The following is an 18,382-nucleotide window of genomic DNA, read 5'->3' as shown; positions in this document are numbered from 1 at the left end:
AGATGGAGAATGTTACATCTAGAAAGAACAGAGAAAACCACCTGATTTCATAGATAGGATATTTTCTTGTACATAACAAAAAGTATTTTTAGACATCATTATGACTCAAAAGTAAAATTGCATATGGAATTAAAAAATAACCTCTTATTATGTCGAGTCTTGATACAGCTAATTTTATATTTGTAGTTTGAACTGAGAGTTGTTGTCTACTAGTTAACTATAAATGGTTCCCTAAGTGATGATGTTACATGCCTGAGCACACTAAACTAATATTTAAGGAGAATGGGAGTGTTATGAATATTTCTTCTCCACAAAACAAGCTATAAAAAGTTCTTCCGTGATCATGTAAAATGAGGATCCTTGAATATATAGCACAAAAATATCTAATTATCTCACCAGAATTTTTGCAGAGTTTTTTTGATACTCCACCAATTTGGCTTCCCTCCGTCCAACAGAGTGAGGGATGGAGGAATTGCGTAAAAAAGCAGCAAGCTCTGGTGTGTCTTCTGGGACAGTAAACTATAAAAAAGAGAAATGAGCTTTAAATAGCCTAGATGAAAATACTTATACATAATTATAGAATTAACTTACTAGCATTATCAAATTTCTGAAAGTCTAAAAAAGCAAACTTTCAGTGAACAGAAGAATCAAGACTCTTTTACCTTTACTTCCAAACTGTTAATTGCAGAACTTGTTTGACACTTCAGAGGTCCATGTGTCTGAATGTGAAGGATGTAAAGAAGGAATTCTGTTTTGCTCAATACTGGCCATTCCACATACAGGACTGTATCATTGATGGCACTTGGCCCAATGTTGTGCAACTGTTTGAATTAATAATAATAATAAAAATATTTAGTAAAAAATTTATTCACATCATTATGGATTTTTAAAACATTATTCCTACTTCACTACTCCAATCCTGTCAATACCTCTTGAGCCAAACTTATGAAAAATTCCCCATCATGGTGCAAACTGAAGACCTAATTAGATCTACGTGGGACTGCTCTTGAAAAGCATCCAGATGATGGTTCAAAATACAGCGGCATGTGTGTGGTATTGTACAGACCTAGGCCTGCACATATGTCACTCTCCTATGGGAGCTGCATTGGCTTCCAGTTTGCTTCTGTGTGCAAATCGGTGCTGGTTGTCAGCTTTAATACCCTATATAGCTTGGGACAAGGTTATCTCTTCCTTATTACACCCATCCTCCCCAGATTGGGGAGGCAGGGAATGTTGCAGATCCCTTCTCCTAAGGAGATATATCTGGGGGGGAACCAGGAGAAGGGTCTTCTCTAGATCCCTCCCTTTGGAACATCATCCCTATGGACGTTAGACAGACATTTGCAAAGACCTGAAGATCTGGTTTTGCCAATAGGCCTTGGGAACCCAGAGTGGGATGGAGCCCATCAAATAATTTGTTTTATTGCTTTTTGTCTCCAGGAGGTACTGTTTTTAATCTTTTTATCATGGTTTTGTTGTTGGGTTTTTTAAAGAAGCTGCTTAGAGTCATTGAAAGCCAGGCGTAGGATTCTACCGGTTAGGACAGGTTCGGACGAACTGGATGTTAAATTTACATTTGGCTCACCGAACCGGTAGTTGAACTGACCGACTGGCCCCGTCCACCCTGCCCCTCCCCTCCCAGGAGTATCCACGTGGCCTGTTTTGGATGCAGATAAGTGCAGGGTCTGCATGAAGGCTCTGGGAGGACAAAAAACAGGCCAAACTGAAAGTCCGGAAACAGGCCTGTTTCTGGCTTCCGGTGGGCCTCTGGAGCTTGAAGGGGGCCATTTTTGCCTTCCCAGAGGCCTGACGGAAGCCTCTGGACCCCGGGGAAGGTGAAAAATGGCCCTTCTGGAAGTTCCAGTAGGCCACGCCCACCATGGCCACACCCACCAAGCAACCAGGTAGCGAACCAGTTGCTGGGATTTTTGAATCCCACCCCTGATGAAAACAAATGGGTTCTTTAAAAAATAAATGTAACTATATGAAGGATGCAAAGACTGCAACTTTGAGAACTGGTCATAATCACCTTTTTCAGTACTGTCATAACTTTAACTCTAAATGAGCAGTTTATAAGTAAGGACTACTTGTAATCAATTATTACTCATTTGTTACAGGTATTCTTGGAATTCTGATAATTATGTGCAAGGAATAATTGGGAGCACAATATCTTTTCCAAACATTACAACTAAAATTGTCTCTTTAAAGATATGTTCCTAAAGCAGAGATGTTATTCTGGTCAATAGTAAAACAAATATTTTAATATGTCAGTTTAATCATTCTTTTCCAAATGTTCTCAACTCTGCACCCCCTCCCCCACTTCAAATATTACCATTTCAGCTATAATGTTTTCAGTTTACTCAAAGTAATACTGACATATTATAGTACTATAACAAGGGGCTTTGGGAGCATAGCCTAAAAATATGATGTATGCTTTTAATACACGAATGTGCTAAACTAGTGATAGCATATTAAACTCCAATTATCAATAACATTCAGTAAGCTCAATATCCGACATAAACAGTGCTTGCCTTGTAAGATTTCAATTTATAATTTTGTTTATATTTTGTTATCCATAGTTCCCTCTGAGATTGCCCATCCTGTCCTGCCTACTGATTTGTAAATAAAACCATATGTGAAACATCCTGTTTCCCTCTCAAATTTAGTTATCCATCAAATTTCAAGAAGATTATGTATTCATTATATTTCACTTCCTCCATAGTGTTCATTTGAGTAATCCTTTGAAATTGAATGATAATAGTATATATTAACATTTATTAAAAGTTGACATTCATTTCATGATGTGGTTTCTAATTGACTTTTAATTTGTACTTTATTGTAATTTAGCTTAATTAATGTAGATTATTTGATTTATCTAATATACCTAGTTTCTGGGATAAGGACATGAATTAAATTTTAGGAAACATCACTTTTCTTCATGTCCCAGAATCTTAATAATACAAAAGGAATGGCTATTGAGATTTATTATGTTTCCCTAATTAAGGATACATAATCAAAGATTAAGGAATGCCGAATACTGATATGATAATGATTCAGAAAGATTGTTGGAGTACTTGTTTCAGAACAAAATTTTAGAAGGGGGAGAGTGAGGGAGAGAGGGGGGGAGAGAAGAAAGAGGAGAGAGGAGACAGAGGGGGGAGGGAGGGAGGGACAGAGAGAGAGGAAGGGAGGGAGAGAGAGAGAGGGAGAGGGAGAGGGAGAAGGAGAGGGAGAGGAAGGGGAGAGAGGGAACGAACCTCAAATAGACAATCACAGCTTTGCTTTTCTAATGTAGCTCTGCAATTTAGAATAATAGGTATACTTAGCCATAAATCAGTGGTCACAGATCCAATGAAGCTCTTGCTCCATTCATGCATGCCAACTGAATATAGTCATGGATAGGTCTTCTTCATTTCTCACTATGCTTCTTCCCCAAACATGGCCACACTCAATTAGGAACCCAAAGAGACAATAAAGCTGCACTCAACTGTGAATTCTGATGAAATATTTCTAGATGTTGAAGAATAAATAGAATTCTTAATTGGCTCAGGCAGCCAGTACTGCCTAAAGCAAGATTCGGTAATCAGCATATCCAGAGATTTGTGGTAGACTATAGTGGAGATTCTGTAACCTTCCAAAAATCTTTGAAATTCACAACAAACTTCACAATTGGCCATGCTGTCTAGAACAGGATCAGCAGAAACAGAGTAAGTAAATTAAGCATGGCAAGAATACTTTCTCGGTTGCCAATAAACTTCATTTTGTGTATTATGCATAAAATATGCAGTTTCTTATTAGAAAGCTTTTATATTTATTTGTTTGTTTGTTTCTAACCTCATATATGTGTTCCACTAAAGGTCCAATCTCATCTTCTTTGATAGGTTCATCTTTTGGTTTCCAGTTATGAATTGGCAACACAATTTGTGGAGGGTGAGAGACTCTGAAACAGTTCATAAATAAAATCACATGACATCACTTGTTGCTTAACAAAAGAAGAATCGAATGCAGAAGTAGAATACTAAATGATAGCTGATCCTCCATTGATTCATTTATATAAATCATTCATAAGTATTTCCTTAAAGATAAAGCCCAGGTAGTTTTTTTAGAAAGAAAGACATCTTTAGGTGTGCTGCAGTATTAACAGAGATGCTCATGATACAGCTCTTCAGGCTTAAGGCAGCTATGACATTAATTAAGCATATCTGCAATATGGTAGCACAACTGTATGATTAAAGACTCAATAATTTTTATATGGATTCATGCACAACATGCCAAAAATGGAGAGGCCTTCAATTGCATTGTTATAATAATCATTTTGAATTTTTGACCTTTTTGTGGATATTTCTGATACTAATTACAATTTCCCCAAAGGCTACAATTTCAACATCATATACATATGCATTCATATGGAATCTCTCATGTACAGTTTAACCTTTAATGCCAAAATAAATTACTAGATTACTAAAAAAAATACAGTCACTTAAATAGATGCCAATAATCAATTCTTGATGTTTTAAAGAAATTGTTTTGTAATAGGCAACAAAAACACCCCCCAAAATGTTTCAAGAAGGGATGTTTTCTTAACTGGATGTGTATAAATGCTCCTGGAAATTTCCCTTGAATATTCCTTAGGAAATTTTAAAAAATGCCTTCATTATACATGATATGAGCAATGCAGGATATTCTTTCAAGAAATACACAGCTACTGTCCACTGTGTTCACTTATAGAATATTAAAGATATATATAATTTTTTTATTCTATCAGCAGCATTTTTCTATGGATCAGGTGATTAGCTTTAAATATTTAATTTACATGTCAGAATAGTCACACATTGAAAGAAATTGTTTTATAATAATAAAGTTAAGAATATTTTCGTGTCCCAAGTTGAACCTTGGCCATATGTTTTTGAAGATAAGTTTGCTGTGTTGTACTCTTTAAAAAAAATTCAAAAACATTGTGAATATCATGTCCTAACACAATCCTGCTACATGAGCAAAACTTCTTGGGTAGCCTAAAGGAACTTTGGCTATTTTCCCCTCTAACTGTAAAATTAAATCTAATTTATTGTGACAAAAGACTGATATATGAATAAGACTGAATAGAATGGCACAGGATATCATAATTTTATACCCACAGACACAGAGACACAGACACACAAACATGCAGAGTTGCCAAGGACTGAATTAGCTGTTAAACTGATAGTAATAGTTTTATCATATTATGTGATTACTTAAAAAACCATTTGGCATGGATTCATCTTTTTCCATCACTCTCACATGGCTGCCACTTACAGTTAAGTTTATATACCAGTTGGCAAATATACAATCTGGCCATGCATATAGCAACAACCAATGTGTAAGAATTGTTTTGATCGATTAGGCAACCAACAGACCTTCTGAAAAGAACTATCTTTTAAGACTTATCATGTTGGGAATCAATAATTACAAATGTCTAAGTACTGTAATACACAATTACAATAAATTTAAAAATTATGATTACTTTATATTTGATTCAAAATAAATATACTTACCCTCTGATCTGTACATGAGCTATTGCACTGATGTCAATCTTAAGTTTAACCAAATTACTGTTGGGATTAACTTTGTTGGAACTAAAATAAATTAGGGTAAAGTTTAATTATGTTTCAAATATGTGGATCTAAAACATTTTAATTCAAATCTACAATGATCAAGGAATACAATGCTTTTTCCACCAGACACTCTAGATGGGTAGACCTTCCAAATATGTCCTTCGTCAAAGTAAAATAGACAAATTAGGCATCAGTACATTAAAGTACAGTACTGTACAGTACAGCATTTCTTAAAGCTTATGCTTGTAGAATTCTTTCCCCACTTTGAAAAATTAAGAAGAATCCCAAAAGAGTTTATGCTTGCATGAATTATACATACAATGTTCTGTATTAAACATTAAAACTGATACATTTGTAGAATATTCATGTACTAAATCAAATAAAATAACAACATTACATCTATTACATATTAATATACTGTAGTTTAATTTCATGAAAACTATATTTTTAGCAAATTTAAAAAAAATGAGAAGAATGATATTGTTTTAAATATTTGCAAATATATTTAATATCTTTCAAATAATTGTGATTTTGTTTGATCCCTAAGAGTATCTTGTGGTAACCCCTTCCCCCCAGTTCCTCAGACCACATTTTAAGAAATGCTGGTATAGATCAAGAACAGATACCCTCATTCTCTTCAAATGTCTTGGACTGAACATCCATAATTCATTCTCTATTTGTTATATTGTGGAGTAGATAGAGATGACCTTCAGACAACCAGGATTTCCAGGATACAGAGATGTAACAAGATTGATTATTTAAATTTATTTAAAGAGATTACTTTGGCGGAAAAACAATTCTGGTCACATTGCCAACTTCAAAAGCTGATACAAAAATTTATGCCACCAGATAAAGACTGAATGCATCAATTATCACATTAAACAAGAATAAAACCTTCTATGCACCAATTCCACCCGCACTTTCTACAATTTTGTAAACAACAAACTAAAAGACTCAAGGCCCATCCCACCCCTGAAAGGACATAATGGTAAAGACTGCAACGACGACACCATTAAAGCCAACCTCTTTAACACATTCTTTGGCTCAGTATTTGTAAACAGCAATGGATCATGACCAGTATTTCTAGTTGAACCACAGACAACTACAATGATCTAATACATATCGATTTTACAGAAGACAATGTTGAAAAAGCATTGTGCAATCTAAAACCATCTCTATCTATTGGACCGGACGGAATATGTGCCTACTTCTTAAAAAAACTATCCACTGCCATAGCCGAAACTCTAAGCATAATCTTTGAAAAATCTTTCAGGACCAACTCCTTGCCAAAATTATGGTCACAAGCCACTGTCACCCCCATCCTCAAAAAGGGAGACCGCAGCCTTGTTGAAAATTACAGACCAATCTCTTTATGCTGCGTCACCTGTACAGTCAAGGAATCAATTATTAATCAATCCATTATCCTCCACTTAGAAACAAACAACCTACTCTCTAATAAACAATTTGGTTTCAGAAAAAAATTATCCTGTAATCTGCAACTCTTACACCGCAAAAACATATGGACTACACAACTCGATCAGGGCAAAGCAATTGACACAATCTACATAGACTTCTGTAAAGGCTTTGATTCAGTGGTACATGACAAACTACTCCTAAAATTAAAATCTTATGGTATCTCTGGACACCTGCATAACTGGATAGAAGCATTCCTGTCAAACATACAACAAATGGCCAAAAAAATCAAAATCAAATTCTGTCAACAGTGGTGTCCCCCAAGGCAGTGTTCTAGGACCAACTCTCTTCATACTCTACATAAATGATCTCTGTGATCATATTAAGAGCAACTGCATTCTCTTCGCTGATGATGTGAAGCTATTCAACACCACCGACAATACTGCTACCCTCCAAAAAGACCTCGACTATGTATCAGAATGGTCAAACAAATGGCAACTTCAAATCTCAACAAATAAATGCTTTGTCTTACATATTGGCAAAAAAAAAATCAGAAAATAAAATACAAGCTGAATAGTCAAGACCTTGTTGATGATCCAAACTCTGTCAAGGACCTTGGAGTACTCATCTCTGTTAGGTATAACATTGATACCAAATATGGTTTGGGTGAATAAATATATAAAACTTAGATATCATGGTTTAAGTGCTTATCACTTTAAGCACAATGCAGCAGGCAATTAGCCGATTAAGGGTGCGGTTAGAAGTTACAATATAAGGAAGCATTAGAAGCTGACTGTAACTGTCGCTGGCTGTAACTGTGTGCTGCTGCGACTAACTGTGAGCTGGCTGTAACTGTGTGCTACTGTAACTGTGTGCTGCTGCGACTAACTGAGATTACTGACTGTGAGTGCCTGTAACTGAACTGTTTTTGTTTGCTACTGTTTGCTGAATATCCAGCGTTTGTTTCTCTGGAGAGTGAAACCGGAGGAGGAGAAGATATCTTTATCGGCTGATAAAGATATTGCAAGGACTCTTAACTTGGACTATACTAGTGAGTCTTACTGGATGGAAATACTGTGAATGACTTAATGGACTGAATGACAATGCTTAAACTCTAACTGGATTAAAAACTATTTAAACTAAAAACAGTGTTTGTGTTCAGTGTGTGTATACTCTGGGGCCCTTCCGCTCTCCTTTGGTTGCCTGGCTTGACTACTGCTGCAATACTCTGCTAGGGGTTAATTCCCAAACCCTAACATTGGTTATGAGCCCAGCAGCATAGTCTAACTAACCAGGATATAGCAGAGAGAGTTGGTGTGAGTTGCACATTACTGTAAAAAACAAACTGTTTTAATTAGTTTAAAATAGTCAAAATATCTGAAGAGTAATGGCACAAGTAAATTTGTCACAACTGTCCATGATATCCAGGCTGGATGGAACAAACTATGTTTCATGGTCAATGAAATGTAGTTTACTTCTACGCAGAGAAGGTTTGTGGGACATTATAGCAAACCCACCAGATGTGAGTAGATGGGATCCTGCTGATGATGATGATAAAGAAAAGTTACAAGACTTTAAACTGAAGAATGAGCAGGCTTTATGCATCATAGGACTGACTCTCTATGATCAGCAGCTTGTCCATATTCGTGGAGAAGAAAATGCTGCAAACTGCTGGGAGAACCTCAGGAAGATTTATGTTCGGGACAGTGTAGGAGCACATATAAATCTTACACGGAAGCTTTTTCGAACGCATCTTCAGAGGAATGGAGATATGTTAGTTCATTTAAACTGTATGAAGAGCATTTTTCAAGAATTGCAAGAAAAAGAGCTTATATTTAATGAACTGCAACAAGTCTACATAATATTATCTTCATTAGATCAAAGCTATGATGACTATGTGACTTCGTTAGAGGTATTGCCAAAGAAAGCCTCTCATTAACCGAGATTACAGGCAGGCTACTAGAAGAAGCCAGAAGAAGGCGTGGCGTGATGAGCTGAGAGAAGATAAGAAAGAAGAGAAATTATCTTCAAAGTTTGAAAGAAACCAGCAAAGCAAAGTAAAGCACCTGGAAGAATAGAATTTATCTTCAACGGCATACACAATTAAAAAGTGTTTTTAATTGTGGAGGCAGAGGACATTTGGCAAGATTCTGTAAAAAGAGAAAAGGCCAGAATGTAAAAAAGCAAAAGAAAGCATTTGAACTAGCCACGTTTAGCAACTCTGATGTGAAGAATAATTTATGGGTGGTTGACAGTGGCGCATCCCACTGCATCACAAGAGATAAGACAAAATTTATAAAAATGTCTACAAGTTCTCAACATATATCACTTGCCAATGGCTGGAACCTGAAAGCGAAAGGTCAAGGTTTTGCACGTTGTCCGTACATAAACCAGGATATAAAAATGTTGTATGTACCGCAACTAAAGTTTAATTTGCTTTCAGTAAGGGTATTAGATAAATTAGGTTATGTAATTACTTTTAAAGATAATAATTGCATAATTGAAAAAGATAACAAAAGGGTAACTGCAGCTTTAAATGGAACATTATATGTATTAGATAATAGTAAGAAAGGGGAGGTTCAGACTGTATTTAATAATATAAAGCCTCATGATGAATGTATCCATTTATTGCATAGGCGTTTGGGGCATGTAAATTTTAAAATGCTAAAACATACAGTTGAGTTATCTGAAGGAATAAGGTTAAAACCTTGTGATAAATATTTGCGTTGTAATGTTTGCTGTGAAGATAAGAGCAAGGTATTGCCTGCAAATAGGCTAAATGGTTTCAAAACAAAAGAACCTTTAGAAGTAGTATTTGCAGACATAATAGGTCCAAAGAAACCCAGTATGGGAGGTGCTAGATATATACTGAGCATTATGGACCATTATTCTAGATATGGGTTTTGCTATTTAATGAAAAGCAAAACTGAAACATATCAACATTTTTTCAATTGGCTTAGGTTTGCTGAAAGAAAGTCTAAACGGCAACTGATAACCCTGGTGACAGATAATGGTACGGAATTTATTAATAACAAATTCCAGAACAGACTTAAGGTAGCTGGAATAGAGCATAAGAAGTCTGCTCCATACAGGCCAGAACATAACGCTTTTATTGAAAGAAGAGGCCAAACACTACAGGCAATGGTTAGAACAATGTTAAATGATTCTGGGTTACCTGATTCTTTGTGGGGGAGGCTACAATGTGTGCTAATAACATATTGAACAACGTTGTTAATACAACAACAGGTGAAATACCATTTACCAGATGGCATGGCAGGAAACCTGATCTAAGTTACCTGCACACATTTGGTGCACCAGCATGGGTGCATATTCCTGCACAACTCAGGAAAAAAGGGCAACATAGAGCTAAAAGATTTTCTTTGTTGGTTATCAGGCAAACCATAGGGCATATAGATTTTGGGAGAAAGGCACATCTAAAGTGTTATGTAGTGCTAGTGCCCAATTTCTAGAACATGAAGGATGGGAGAAATTAGAACAGGATGCCAATAAAGATGTAATTATTGAATCCTATAGAAATCCCATTAGTTATCCCTGTAACTTTAAAAAATAAAGTAAAGAGAAAAATACAGGATGAAATAGTGCCCATAAAGGAAGAAACAGATTCAATAGCTGAACAGGATGAGGAAGATGAACAGGTAGTAGTTCAACAAAGTCCTCCTGTAAGCCCTGTAATTCCCAGAAGAACTACACGTGTATCTAGACCGCCTGATAGGTACCAGGCTAACACAGTGTGCCAGATTAATCAAGTTCCTAATTCTGTAGAAGAAATTAAAAAGTATCCTAATAAGGAAAAAGAAAGATGGTATGCAGCAATGAATAAGGAACTGAATTCATTAAGTGATATGAAGGTGTATGAAAATGCCAAATTACCTGTAGGAAAGAAATCCATTGGCTGCAAATGGATATTTAAGGTAAAAATAGATAAAGATGGTAATTTAATCCATAAGGCAAGGTTAGTAGCTCAAGGTTTTAAGCAGAATGCTAATGACTATGATGAGGTGTTTGCACCTAGTCTTAAGGCAGCAACCTTGAGGGCAGCTTTAGTGTGGGCAGCTAGTAAAAACTATATAGTTAACCATCTAGATGTGGAAACTGCTTACTTACACGCCCCATTAAAACATATTATTTATATGAAAAAACCTGTTGGTATTAAAAGTGAAAATAAGGATAATAATGATTGTTGGTTGTTAAAGAAAAGTCTCTATGGTCTAAAACAATCAGGCTATGAATGGAACCAGTATATTGTAAAGGTACTAGACAATATAGGATTTAAAGCTGGTTTAGCCGATCCATGTCTGTTTAAGAGGGAGACAAATGGGAAAGTATCATTATTATTACTATTCACAGATGATATTGCATTGATAACTGAAACTAATGATGAAGCAAATAAAATAATAACATCATTAGGAAAGAGAATAAAGATCAAGCAATTAGGGAGATAAAGAAGTATCTCGGTTTGAATATAAAGAAAACACGGAAAGGTTTTAAGATATCTCAGGAAGATAAGATAAGCAAATTACTAAAAGATTACAAGATGGAGCTTTGTAAGCGAGCTAAGACTCCAATGAGTCAGGAGTTTAGCAACACTGATGTACAAAGCCCGGAGTTTGATAAGGTGATTTATCAATCTTTAATTGGTAGTTTGAGTTATATTAGTAATTGGTCTAGACCAGATATATCGTACTGCGTGAATCAGTTGGCTAGATTCAATTCTGCACCATGTGAAAGACACTGGAATGCAGCTAAGAGGATATTAAGATATCTTAAAAGACAATGAATTATTCATTGTATTTAGAACCAAAGGGTGATTTAATTTTGAGTGCTTATGCAGATGCTAGCTTTGCATCAGAAAGAGACACTAGAAAGTCGACTTCAGGAACAGCCATAATGCTGGGTAATACATTAATAGGCTGGAAGTCAATAAGACAACAGCATATAAGTTTGTCTACTATGGAGGCAGAATTCTCCTGTTTATCATTGTTATGTACAGAGTTAATAATGTATAAACAAATGTTAATTGATATAGGTATAACTGTAGATTATCCTATAATTATACATGAAGATAATCAGGCAGCAATTCAAATGGCCACAAATATTGGAGTAAAAACAAGGAGCAAGCATACAGATCTAAGATACCTAAATGTGAGACAATCTGTAAGAAGTAAGATGATTCAGCTAGAGTACTGTATGTCGGAGGACAATTTAGCTGATAATTTTACTAAAGCCCAAGGTGCCAGTAAGCACCAGGAGAGTTGTGAAAAATATGGGGTTAGATTGTAAAGGTATTATATATTTATTTCACCCAAAAGGGGAGTATGTTAGGTATAACATTGATACCAAATATGGTTTGGGTGAATAAATATATAAAACTTAGATATCATGGTTTAAGTGCTTATCACTTTAAGCACAATGCAGCAGGCAATTAGCCGATTAAGGGTGCGGTTAGAAGTTACAATATAAGGAAGCATTAGAAGCTGACTGTAACTGTCGCTGGCTGTAACTGTGTGCTGCTGCGACTAACTGTGAGCTGGCTGTAACTGTGTGCTACTGTAACTGTGTGCTGCTGCGACTAACTGAGATTACTGACTGTGAGTGCCTGTAACTGAACTGTTTTTGTTTGCTACTGTTTGCTGAATATCCAGCGTTTGTTTCTCTGGAGAGTGAAACCGGAGGAGGAGAAGATATCTTTATCGGCTGATAAAGATATTGCAAGGACTCTTAACTTGGACTATACTAGTGAGTCTTACTGGATGGAAATACTGTGAATGACTTAATGGACTGAATGACAATGCTTAAACTCTAACTGGATTAAAAACTATTTAAACTAAAAACAGTGTTTGTGTTCAGTGTGTGTATACTCTGGGGCCCTTCCGCTCTCCTTTGGTTGCCTGGCTTGACTACTGCTGCAATACTCTGCTAGGGGTTAATTCCCAAACCCTAACAATCTCTAATGATCTGTAACTACATAGCCAAAAAGGCATTAAGAGTTGTTAACCCAATCCTAGGTAGCTTTTTCTCTGGTAATATCACACTACTAACTAGAGCATACAAAACATTTGCTAGACCAATACTAGCTCATCAGTCTGGAACCCACATTATATATCTAACATTAACACAGTTGAGAATGTCCAGAAATATTTCACAAGGAGAGTTCTCCACTCCTCTACTCATTGCAGAATACCTTATGCCACCAGACTTGAAATTCTAGACCTAGAAAACCTAGAAATATGCCGCCTTCGGTCCGATCTAAGTATTGTATATAAAATCATACACTGCAATATCCTACCTGTCAATGAATACTTCAGCTTCAACCATAACAATACAAGAGCACACAATAGATTCAAACTCAAGGTTAACTGCACCAAACTTGATTGCAGGAAATACGACTTCAGCAACAGAGTGGTCAATGTTTGGAATACTCTACCTGACTCTGTGATTTGTTCCCCAAACCCCAAAAACTTTAACCTTAGACTGTCTACTATTGACCTCACCCCTTTCCTAACAGGTCTGTAGGGGGCGTGCATAAGCGCACCAAGTGCCTACCACCCCTGTCCTATTGGTTTTTTTTTTCTTATATGTATCCATTTTATGTATTCATAATTATGTTTATACTTATGCCTATTATCTTGTGAGTGACAAATCAAATAAATAAATGTACATATATACATATTTTAATCTGTTTTGTTTGGCATTATTTTTGGGTAGATTTCAGGAGAGTCATTATCATCACAGACTTTGCCCTTGTTGTTCAAGAGAGGTAGAACATTTTGCCTATGATTTCTTTTGGTGTTCGGTATATAATATCTAAAAATGTACTTTGTTCTCCCCAATTATTTCAAAATTTGAGAATCATATAAACAAAGATAATGTTAATTATTCTTAAGGACCAAATATCTTTACCAAGGCAGATAACTGCACAAAACTTTGACTTAGATATATTGTTCTATTGTTTTATGATAATTTCTTAGTAATATGTTTGCTCTAGCAATATATTTGTAAAGCTGATCAAAGACCATAATAAAGAATTTTTTTCATTATATGTATATTCTTACCTTCGCACTTGGAGCTTGAATTCAATGCTCTGTTCAGGATTTTCAAAATGCTGAACAGTAAATCTGATCCCTGCAGAAAACTATTAAGTGAAATTATGTTAAAACTCTGAACATATGAATAAATTATGTTTATAAAGTAATATTATACAGAAGTTGCCTTGCGTGAAGGCAGTTAGTTAGTTCCTTTTTAGCAAACAATTTACAAAAAGGGGGCAATTAATTCTACAGATATATGTATAGTACTACCCACTTCTGTCTTACATACAATATTTACTAATTTTAAAAAGAAACTAGAGTTTTTACTTCCGTCCTTCCCAAAGCAGTAAAACAATTGACATCTTGTCTGTCTATTCTCTTTTTATTAGTGTATTGACCTTAAGGTTCAATGTATACAACTAGAAATATATGTGTGTTTGTAATAATTACTGAAATGTACAAGATTATGGTCATGTTGCCTTGAAAACTAATGGGATTTTAAGTATTACTCACAAGTTTGTTTCTATCTCAGGTAGGAACATCAACGTTTTGTGAATTTTGATGATTTTGTGAGATTGCTAACTATTAAATAAAATTTATTTATTTATTATTTATTCATACATACATACATACATACATGCATACATACGGATCTTATGAATACCGCAAATAGATAATGTACCAGGGAATATATAGGCAGCAATTTCCTGGCTGTGTGGTATTCCTCAAAATTTTTCAATGACAAGAGTCCTGAAAGAAGCTGGGTATCCTAAATCCATGAAATGAATATTGTATTTTTTTTTAGATTTTATTATTATCTTCCCAGAGAGTTTGGCTGTCTGATAGTTTACGAAAAATTCATTCGACTAAATAAACACAGCATAAAAAAAACAATATCTGCACTGCCCAATTCTTGCAGGCTTAATAGCGTATTTATAGTATCTACTTCTGGCAGCCGAATGTAATTTTTTCTGGTTCCCTGAGATCCACTGGAGCAAATACGTACCACAGTTCAAGTGATCTATGAAAGCCTCTTTACATTAGCCTTATTGTAATGCTTTATTTAAACATAAAATTTATGTATGTGTTAATGAGCAGCAGATGGTGCCTCTGGGTGGCAATGGGCTTTAATGAAGGTTTTTAGTCCTTGACACTGCTAGCAATAATGGGCAAATGAGGTTCACATATGCCAACAATAAAACTCCACAAAGGTCAACAGATTTTATCTGTTTAAAATAGAAAAGTTTTTCGGAAGAAAAGGAAGGAAAGAAGGAGAGAGGAAGGAAGAAAGAAAGGAAGGAAGACAAGAAGGAGGGAAGGGAAAACGGAAGGAAGCTCTAAGGATGTTTTTGTGCAATGTAACTTCATAAATATTTTAACAGATTGTCCTCTAATATGTCCATTCCTTCAGTGACTGTTCAAAGTTAGGGAAGGGCTAAATGAGTGGTGGTTATGACCAGTCCTCAGAGTTCCAGCTGGTGCAATTTCCACATGGTCACAACAACATCATTTCTATTTTTCTCTGCTGCTTCCCACAAATAAAGTCAGTGGGAAAAGTAGGCGGAAAGTAGGAAGTGAGGTTTTCACTTAATGATCTATATGGTCCTCACTTAATGATGGCAACTGGGACTGCTGGAGCTATCATCACTAAGTAACACTTTATAACTGGATTGCTTAGCTATGGCGATTCTGGTCCTAATTGCTATAGTAAGACAAGGGTTACTTGTATAATGAAATGTGATTATCTATGTAACAATAGTATATTTTAAAGTTTAGTACGTGAAAAAGTCAAAAGGATGTCCTTGATTCTTACTGAATTATGTCTATGAAAATTAGAATTATTTATATATATTTTCAATAATGAATTCTTTAAGAAGTAACATCTGGAAACCCTGAAAGTTGTGTATAATAAAATGTTTTAGGCTACATGGCAAATGGTTGTGAGACTATGGTAAACGAGACCATAATCAGATCCAACTGTGATGTACCCTCATAATAAAAATACAGAAAAATGAAATCAGTAAATTGGGAAATTATCATAGTATTTGTCCTTCTTTATATGATTCTACTCACTCGGATCTAGCTGATATACTTATAACTACAAGTACTTTGAAAAATTGTTAACAGTACAAACTAGTTTGTGTCCATGCAGGAATATGCTCAGTGATACTTTCATGTATGTGACAGGGCTGAAGCCTGACAATATAAATCTAAATCTGGAGAAACCACATCAACTGAATTCATTGGTTCATCAGATGGCAGCCTTAGTTTCAGTAAAACCTATGCTTAAAGTACATGCTTAAAGCCCTCAAATTTAATTAATCATATGTGATCACTAAGACATGACAACTTGATGCAAATAATTAATCATCAATCACTGTGACTAGAATGTGTCAGGAGTCACAAATAAGGCCAATATTATCTCTTTATATATACAGTAAAATATTCAACTACAACTTCACTCCCTGCATATTTTTAAAAAGCTATCATTCACTAACATAACCTCTTCTAATGTCAATGGTTTGCCATTAATTCTTAAACAATTTATTTGCTATAATTAATAATATTTTTGATGTTGCCTTACATTTGTTCCAGCTTCCATGGGATTCCCAAGATCACAAATCACTGTTCTAGTTTCATTTTCCATCTTATAATCACAGCTCAGCACACGTAGTGCCTGTAACCAAAGAACACCAACATGGAGGTGAAAGGTCAATCCAGAATGTATCCTGTTGGAAAAATGAATGACCTTCATGTTATATTCTGGGCATGGGTGCAAGTAATTGAGACGAGTCAGTGACTTAGTGAACTTCAACTCTTTATTAAAGATCAGAAACAGAGAGCCAAAACCCTTGGGCAGCAGTAGCCCTTTTATAGAGCTAGCTACTGACCTGTTAACTAATGACCTATGTCCACATGCTTAACTTTTGGCCAATGAAAGATGTTAAACTAATAGCCAATCAGGTTGCTCCGTGAGGACCAATCCCAGTTTGCTATCCAAGGGCCAATCCAAAGTGCAGGATTTCAAGCCTGCTTAACATAATGTTAATAAGTTTTATTAAATGGTTTTTTGTTAGTTCATAACACCCCTCCCCCCTAGGTTCCGTTTGAGGGGTGCGGTAACATACTCGCGTAGATATGCAGGTCGTTTCACCTGCCTGTTTGATTTTCGCAGTTCCACCGGTTTTTGTCTGCGGTCCGATTCTGGTGGAACGCTATGAAGGGTTTCTGGTGCGGCTAGTTCCGTTTCCGCGCGGGAGGACTCGGCGCGGCTCTCGTTGTTGTTATCCCAGTCTCCTAGGCTTACTTCCGGGTCCCGTGGGCTTGCCTCCCTTGTGCTATTTCTGGGCGGAGATATCACCCCGCTCCTGATTCTTCTTCAGGTTGCGCGTTTCTTCGGTTAGGTTGCTGGGTCCCCGTGATTATGTCGTCATCTAGCCTTTGGCCTCTCGATATCTCCTCCCCCTTAGTTTGTGAATTATGGAAGTCACGGGAGGTGGGTGCCAATCTGGATCGAAGTTGATCTATATGGTGTTTCCAAAGCCTCCCGTCATTAGTCTGTAGGCGGTAGGATCTGGGGCCGGTGGGTTGGGTAATAGTTGCAGGGACCCATAATGGGTCGCCTGAAAAGTTTTTAGCAAACACCAAGTCACCTACCTTGAATTCGCGGCACTTCCCGCTAGATCCACAGGCTTTTTCTGGTGAATAAGAGGGATGGAGGCGGTCGAGGTGAGAGCGAAGTCTCTGCCCCATTAGCAGTTCGGCAGGTGTCTTATTCGTGATGCTGTGTGGGGTGATGTGTTGGAGCAGGAGTATTCGGTTGAGCTTGTCGTCCGATGTCCCCAAAGTCCATTTTATGTAGGGTTTTCTTGACGAACTGTACCATTCGCTCCGCCCTTCCGTTACCCACAGGGTGCGCTGGCGAGGTGAGCGCGTGGCGGATGCCCCGGTCCGCTAGATACTGTTCAAAAGCTAGGGCCGTGAACTGGGGCCCGTTATCAGAAACTAAAACGTCTGGTAACCCATGCGTTACGAATAATTTATTCAGTTTATTAATGACTGACTCTGTTGTGGTTGTCTTCATCTTTTGAATTTCTAGCCAGTTTGAATAGGCGTCAACTGTTAATAAAAACGTGTGTCCTTTGGTGGGTCCCACAAAATCAACGTGGATACGGGACCACGGACCTCGAGGGGTTTCCCACTCGGTTGGCGTCACTTTAGGTGGGGCGTTGCTAACGCCTTGGCACTTCTGGCACGTGGTTACCCAGTCTGCAATCTGCTTATCAATGCCCGCCACCATGCGTAGCTTCGTGCGAAGCGCCTTCATGT

At 36.6% G+C, this 18,382-nt stretch overlaps 1 protein-coding gene across 2 annotated transcripts in view; it reads right to left on the bottom strand.

Annotated features, from left to right (window-relative positions):
• ITGA8 (integrin subunit alpha 8) overlaps positions 1–18,382 on the bottom strand; it is a 169,893-nt gene that overhangs the window by 51,480 nt on the left and 100,031 nt on the right. For both annotated transcript variants that reach the window (XM_026681384.2, XM_087946773.1), the window contains 6 exons: positions 16,638–16,730; positions 14,078–14,157; positions 5,532–5,612; positions 3,835–3,940; positions 663–821; positions 397–519 (listed from right to left, as the gene is read on the bottom strand). In XM_026681384.2, the coding sequence (XP_026537169.1) occupies positions 397–519; positions 663–821; positions 3,835–3,940; positions 5,532–5,612; positions 14,078–14,157; positions 16,638–16,730 (642 nt within the window). The remainder of the gene's footprint in view (positions 1–396; positions 520–662; positions 822–3,834; positions 3,941–5,531; positions 5,613–14,077; positions 14,158–16,637; positions 16,731–18,382) is intronic.

This window comes from Notechis scutatus, chromosome Z (genome assembly GCF_049901735.1).
Source record: "Notechis scutatus isolate UNSWTSFEM ecotype Mainland chromosome Z, rNotScu1.2, whole genome shotgun sequence".
Classification (NCBI taxonomy): domain Eukaryota; kingdom Metazoa; phylum Chordata; class Lepidosauria; order Squamata; family Elapidae; genus Notechis; species Notechis scutatus.
The sequence above is the reverse complement of the archived record's forward strand: the minus strand, read 5'-3'. Positions and strand labels throughout refer to the sequence as shown.